At 31.5% G+C, this 7,935-nt stretch overlaps 1 protein-coding gene across 4 annotated transcripts in view; it reads right to left on the bottom strand.

The window, feature by feature from the left end:
- Positions 1-3,595: 3,595 nt before the first annotated feature.
- Positions 3,596-7,935, bottom strand: part of Btbvii (BTB-protein-VII) — a 10,110-nt gene continuing 5,770 nt past the window's right edge. For 2 of the 4 annotated variants that reach the window (XM_083038682.1, XM_083038681.1), the window contains exons 5-6: positions 6,126-6,706; positions 3,597-5,794 (exon numbers count right to left, since the gene is read on the bottom strand). In XM_083038682.1, coding sequence (XP_082894808.1) covers positions 5,525-5,794; positions 6,126-6,706 — 851 coding nt within the window. In that variant the 3' untranslated portion in view covers positions 3,597-5,524. Of the gene's footprint in view, positions 5,795-6,125; positions 6,707-7,935 lie in introns of all 4 variants that reach the window. The other 2 variants (XM_083038683.1, XM_083038680.1) reach the window with 2 other exon arrangements.

Raw genomic sequence — 7,935 nt, 5'->3', positions numbered from 1 at the left:
AGATCCAAGATGACGGCTCTCCTCCGGTTGCGCGTTATGCGACCGAGGGGTGGACGACGACGATGGCGGTGGTGGTGGCGTCAGCTTGCGCCCGGAAGAAACGCGCGGGCTGACCCCATATCCCGCGAACGGCGGTCGACTTGAAGAAAAAGTCGACCCAACGCCGGGGATTTATTGCGAGTAACGAGTAATGTGTTCGAAGAGATTCTTGGCGAAAACGCGAAAGAGAAAAGAGGAGCCGGCGCAGCCGGTTTTCTTCTCATCTCATCTCTTCGCCTTCCAGAATCGCGGCTATTTTTCACGCGCAGGGAGAGTAATAATATTTCGACGTGTATTGAGAATTTTGTATTACTTGAATTGGATATATTAAAAATAACACAATTTTACTACGTGTTATTGATAACGATATTCGTTTACAGAGCTTTTTTCAATCAGCAGGAATGAAAAGTGTGTTGCGTCGTCTTCGACGGAATTAAACGTTCCGATATAGAGAAAGAAAGAATATGTCAATATGTATAAAATATAATATTGCGAGCGTATCACAGATTTGTGAGATGAAGAGTTTAACATCATCCCGGCGTGGAGGAAATTAAAATCACAGCGCCATTGTGTGATATCTCACATTATTTTATTTTAATTTATATGAATCTCACAGGCTAGATTTTTTACATAAAATATGTTTAATTGATACACACATACACACACGCACACATGCACGCACGCAACTCTGGTGTATGTATGATACATCTGTAATGTCGAGAAAAATATATATTGCGCGTATTCTACATCTTTTGGTTTTTTTTTTTTTTTCTTTCAACACTACATGTACAAAGTGCGCGAACGCGTATCGTTCGCGAGGAAATGTTCAGGGGAAAACGCAGATCGCGGCGAAAATCCTCCTCCCGTCCTGTCCGTCTCACAAATCGTGATTTATCGAAATAGCCGGAGCGAGAATCCAGCCTAATCCATCACCACGACTTTTCTCCCCGGTAGAGAGAAAATCTTTGGTCATTTCTTCGGACCTGCTGCCGTCCTGCTGTTCGCGACATGTGTCGACGCTTCCGACGCTTTTCCGCGATAAATGCACGAGACACACATAAAAAATGCTTTCAAAGTCTTGGATTGTAGGAGACAAATAGTACGTGAATTTCAGTATAAAAAAATGTTAATACACTTGGAACTTGATGGAAATATTTCGCGAGAATTCCTGTTGCAATCAAAACTGTGTTTTCTTAATAACGAAGAAAAATCAAATTCGAAAATGATGGAATATTTCCTTTATTATATCGTAAAGAAGAAAAATCTTTAGTAAAAAAAATGCGATTTGTAATAAAATATATATAGAAATATTTTTCGCATTTTTTTTCTTATTAAGTTTCTTCTGTTTTTAATTTATACAAATCCAATTTGAGAAATAGAATTATATATACTCATCAAGATCGTTAACTTACAAAAAAAATTATTGCAATGAAGCTTTTATTTATTTTATATATTTTTTTATTTGAAATCTTTTTTTTAATCTCAATTAAAATTCATTATTTATAAATTCAAGTAATGGCATCGTGCGTGCCACTATTTTGCAATATAATCACCCACAATTTTGATTTCAGGAAACTTTTAATACGTCAAATAGAGGAAAACTGGAGTATAACATATACGTATATATAGCCAGACTCTCGCTCTTATATTATTCTTTTTTTTTCACCCTAAAATTCGCGTACCAAGATAACAGACGCGTTTCCCGCGTTCGATTGATCGCGGAGTGAACGGCGACAAATTTACGCGGACACATTAACGGCAGGGCGCCGTTACAGGTGGCAATAGGGGGGAACTGCCAATGGTAGGAAGTGATTTATAAGAGTACATCCCGAATTTCGATCGTTGCACGTGTGTTAAAGCGGCCAACGCGCGCCCCAGCCCGGTCCTTCCTCTCTCTTTTTTTTATGCAATTTCGTCTCGCAATTCATGGTCTCCAAAATTAGTGTTTACATGTCGCCGACGAGAAAAATTATTATCTCGATGCATTTCGTATACGAGAGAAGAAGAGAGAAAGAGAGAAATAGACGTATAATATGTATATGAAAAGAACCTATTTTCAGATCATGCAATATAGAACGTGATTGGACGATGGAGAGATGAAAAAACTTGGGAAATAACGTTAAATGCATCAAATCATATATGAATAATGCATGTAAAATATGTAAATAATCCTCTTTCTAAAAAAGGCATATTATTGACAATTTATTAATATTTTTTTACAGAAATCAGCTGATTAAAGCGTTAGTTTGCTAATTAATTTTTAAAATAAGAATATTATAAAAATTAAAATTAATAAAATGTTTTAAATAATGTTATAATTCTTTAAAGTAGATTAAAATTTTTGACAGTTATCAGCTGATTTCTATATCATTCTTTTTAATATAAAATCGAGGAATTGCGCGCGCGTAGCGCGTGCTTGTGTTGTTCTGATCCCTTTCTAAAAAGAGCCTGTTAAGTCGATTCTCGTATTGTTGCTGTTGCCTCTTTTTGCGATGTTAATTAGCTGCCTCGATTTGCGTTGTGCTTTATATTCATAGCATCGAGCAGCTGTCATCGCGAGGATTAGCAGTTTGACAGTTTGTCCAAAATAAAATAAAATAAAATAATATTGTTTTAAATAATATGTTATAATATTATAATACTTTAAACTCAATTAATATGTTTGACAGTTATCAGCTGATTTCTGTCAAAAAATATTAATCGCGGATAAAGTATTATAAATTATAACATATTATATATTACTTACAAAATATTATTATTTTAATTATAATAATATGTTGTAAATAATATATGTTATAATATATACTTATAATATATACTTTGTCCGTGATTAATATCTTTTGACAAAAATCAGCTGATAACTGTCAAAAATATTAATTGAATTTAAAGTAATAAAACATATTATTTAAAACATATTATTTTATTTTATTTTATTTTATACAAACTATCAAACTGCTAACTCTCACGATGACAGTCTCTCAATGCTATGAATAGCACAACGCAAATCGAGGCAGCTAATTATAACATCGCAAAAAAGAGACAACAGCAACAATACTTGCGAGAATCGAATTAACAGGTTCTTTTTAGAAAGGAACTAGAACAACATTAGCACGCGCTACGCGCGCGCAATTCCTCGATTTTATATTAAAAAGAATGATATAAAAATCAGCTGATAACTGTCAAAAATTTTAATCGAGTTTAAAGAATTATATAACATTATTTAAAACATATTTTTATTTTAATTTTTATAATATATTCTTATTTTAAAAATTAATTAGCAAACTAACGCTTTAATCAGCTGATTTCTATCAAAAAATATTAATAAAGCGTTAATTAGCTAATTAAATTTTAAAATATAAAACTGTTATAAAAATTAATGCTTTATTAATATTTTTTGACAGAAATCAGCTGATTAAAGCGTTAATTTGCTAATTACATTTTAAAATAATAATATGTTATAAAAATGAAAGTAAAATAATGTGTTTTAAATAATATGTCATAATTCTTTAAACTCGATTAATATTTTTGACAGTTATCAGCTGATTTCTGTCAAAAAATATTAATCGCAGATAAGGTATTATAACATATTTTTTGCAACATATTAATATTTTAATATTTTTAATCTATTATTATTATTTTAAAATTTAATTAGCTAATTATCACTTTACTCAGCTGATTTCTGTCAAAAAACATTAATCAAGATTAAACAAGCTTTATATAAAAATATCATTGTTTTTTATATAAAATCGAGGAATTGCGCGCGTATAGCGCGCGCTTGTGTTGTTCTAGTGCATGTAAATATTTGCATGATGTAAAGCATGTTTCAAAATATATAAAGGAGAATAATCTCAGAAAAATAATAATTCGGCACATAAAAATTATAATTTATATAAACTCTTTTTTCTCCTTTTATTTTCCCGAATCACTTTGTTTGTACGTTTCAAATTTTTTTTATGTCAAACATCCTGATAAAAAATCTTTCTAAATAAAGTCAATATATAGTAACATGTTTTTGTGCTTTTATTCAAGCTCGAAGGGAGTTTTTTAAAGTTGAATCAAACAATTAATATGATACAGAGATACACGGAAATTTTCATAAACAAAATCAGGCTCGATAAATATTATATAAAATTATATAAAACATTTTATTATCTTTGAGTGCTAAATGAAATTATGTCCAGTTATATTAGGAAGCGCTCTATATGAAAAAAAAACTTGTTAATTGCATCAGTGCGCATTAGAAAGATTGTTAATAATTTTACATTACGACGAATAATCATAGATATATAAAAAAATAACGTATAAATAAAAGTATATATTTCTATGGATGAAACACACATTGAAATTTTGCAACATCTACGCAGATTTTATAAAATCTTTTTCAAATACAGAAAGAATAATCTCATTTTTCATAATTTATAATATAATTCTCTATTTTATTCTGACCTTATACATCAGAGTTAATGTGAACGTAATGTTACGAGTTTATTTATTTGTTACGAATTTAATTAATTTATTCACATAAAACAGTATATATCTCAAATAGATTTTAAACAAATTTTATTTTGCGTCTGCTACATTCATTCGTTGTTTATCCGTTCCGTTTATATATATTTTTATATATCATGTACGTTTATATATAATGTTGTCAATTTATATATGTATGTACATACAATTCTATTAGTGCATACATACACTAATGCGCACTAGTGCAAAATTTATATATAATAATGGAAATATAACTGATACACAAGAAAATTAAATTTTTTTTAAACAAAATATATATTAATAAAATAATCATTATATAAAACTATTAATAATAAAACTGCTATGAAATGATTATTTACATATATTTTAAAATAATGAGTTATCCAATCTCGATATAAGAAAAAAAAGAGTTCCTTTTATCATAACCTATATAAAATTGTTTGAAAAATAAATCTTTTTATGTTTATATCAAAAATAATGTTATGTTAAAAATAATTCTTTCTGATACTAATTTTATGGTAGTGAAAAGGGCTTCGCGCTTGATAAAAGCATAAATATACATGTATATACAAAAAAATAAAACGGCGCTAAAAATAACAATGTTGCTAAAAAGGCATAAATGATGAGAAAGAAAATTCGATACTCACAGCTATAAATATCCAATATCATCCTCAAGGTATGAGACTGCAATGAGATTTCATCTACTTCAACAATTATAGACACTGTAAATGTATTACGAAAATATATGAAGTCATGAAAAGTCTTTGTAGTATGATACAGATTTCATGGTTCAATCGTGGTTAGGATGAACTGGTAACGTCACGTCACGTCACGTGATAACGGATTGATGGACTCGTTACTTACTTCGTTACGTCAAAAACCTTCACACATTTAAAGCGCGTGTACTCAACACATAATCCGATAGGTAACGATTACTTATAAAACAAGGTACGTTGTACTCTACGTACTTCAATAGTACATAATAAATAGGAAAGAGTTAAACGGAGCTAGTTTTTGGTAAGGGTTTCAATTTGGAAATCACGTCGCGCCGCTGCTCGTGATACTCTTGGAAGCAGGGCACGATGCACAAATTAATCTGACATTCGGGACAGTGAAACTTGGTCTTTCTACGAAGTATTCTGCCGTGATCGTCTATCGTGTTCCAGCAATGATTGCAGCCTAAGGCAGGACCCTGACGTAACATCGGACAATGACCTGATCGCTGATCGCCCGTATTCTCGCGAGACTCTCTGCTGCTGCTGCTCGTCTATAAAAGTAAATATATTAAATTACAATATATTAAATATAAATATATTAAATTTACTCAATTTATATAGACTTTGTAATTTAAAAATAGATTGCGCTCAAATAAAAAGAAATATTAACATTTTAGTAACATATATATTGCACAAATGAATAGATAGATAATGGTATTTCAAATCACACACACACATACATTTTATAATATCCAATTTCTAGAACATGCGACAAACTTGATCTATTATAAATGACTAAACTAAAAATAGAACTGTTTATATCCAGCCAGGAATAGTTTCTTGGAAATATTTGTCTCGTCGGAATTAATCTCGAATATCTACCTGCGGCGATGAGGAAGTCCGCCGCAACTCCGTCGTCTTCACCCTCAATCCAGCGGAAGTACCGCCGCTGCTGCCAGTTCCCAATTCAGAGGGAGTAGTCGGAGTCGTGGTCTCCTCGCATCCCTCTTCCTCCGTCTTCAGGATGGGCGCCGGCTCGATCACTATCGAGGGACTCATAGTCCTGCCGGACAGTTCCGGATGCGAGTGTTGTCGGTGTATCCAGTAAGTCCCGGACGTGCTCGGTTGGTGAGTGGACAGCAACGGATGCGAGTGTTGTTTGGTCAGGTACGACGGCTGGGGTACCGTCAACAAGTTGGACGACGCCGTCGTCACCGTCAGCAGATTCGGCTGATTGACCAGCATGGTGTGAGGCGGTGGAGATATACGCGACTCTTCGAAGCTCCTCGACGTCTGGGGTAGATTCAGCGTCGACGCGGCGAGATGACCGGAGGTCGAGACGATGTGAGGCGAGGAGCTCGCCTCGCCATCCGGCGACAGGTGACTCGGCTCCTTCTTCACTCGCGTTTGTCTAATCAGCAACCGAGTCCTCTTCATCGCCACTGGCGTCTTGCATTGAAGAACTATAATAATAAATAAAAAGACTCTTTAGCAGAAAGAATCTATATACATTATAATATCAGCTGTTGCCTTTAATAAATATAAAATAATCTTGACTTTTTTATTTATTGTACAACAGATTGGCACTTTTTATCAAAGAAGAATTTAGGAAATTTAGCCTTGCTCAGATAAATACACGTTAGCTATATATACATCAATATACAAAAAAATTAATGTTTATGATAACAAATACAATAGTTCGATAATTCCAAATAAATGCTATGTATATACATAATAAGAACAAACGTTGTATATAATTACATCATAATTATTTTTTGATCGACATATATAATTGCTTGTTTTTAGTTTACATTATTTTTTAGTTATACAGATATTTTTTTTTATTTTCAGAGAGAAACAATAGATTGATACTGTAACAAATAAGATTGATTATTAAATTACACAATGAAGAGAAGAAGGTTGTGAAACATTGAAACGAATAAACGAAAGTCCCATTCTTGTTGCAAACTGTTAGAATAATTTTTATTTTTTCAGAATTATTTCTTACTCGTTTATATAAGGGGTATATAAATGCTTAACAGTGCAATTAACGGCTATTTTACTAGAGACTAATTTCTAACTTTAAACCACTCAAGTGTATGTTTCTTGATCGTCTCGTAGAAAGCTGCTCTACCTTTATACCTTTGTAACAAAAAATCTCGAGTTTACACAAACGCAAAAATAACAAGTACGATCAAAATATATACCTTTCGATTATTTTAAGCGTTCGCATTCTTTTTGTATTCAATACATGCATTACTCTTCACTGTTCTGTGATTAATTTAGTTATATCAAATGTACACAACAAATAGTACAAATAAATAAAACTAAAATTGATTTCTGCAAACATGATTAGAAATATTAGTCTGTATATAGTTCATGTGTATATATATATATATATATGTATGTATATATATATATATAATATATATATATATATAATATAATATTCCACTTTTTTTATGTTCTAGTTTTATTTTACACAATTTATGTTAAAAATGTGCTCTCTCATATATATCTATCACATATAATATTTCACTAGAGTACTAGACTAATAAATCATCATTATTATAATTAAACATAACAGAAATACAAATATTATAGTAAAATAATGTACATATATTCATCTATTATTACATTACGCTTTCTAAAGTTGAACCATATTTCACATTAGTACTCTGCGTTGATACCA

This window comes from Prenolepis imparis, unplaced genomic scaffold (genome assembly GCF_030444845.1).
Source record: "Prenolepis imparis isolate NDT839.2.m4 unplaced genomic scaffold, iyPreImpa1.0 SCAF_5, whole genome shotgun sequence".
Taxonomy (NCBI): Eukaryota; Metazoa; Arthropoda; class Insecta; order Hymenoptera; family Formicidae; genus Prenolepis; species Prenolepis imparis.
The sequence above is the reverse complement of the archived record's forward strand: the minus strand, read 5'-3'. Positions and strand labels throughout refer to the sequence as shown.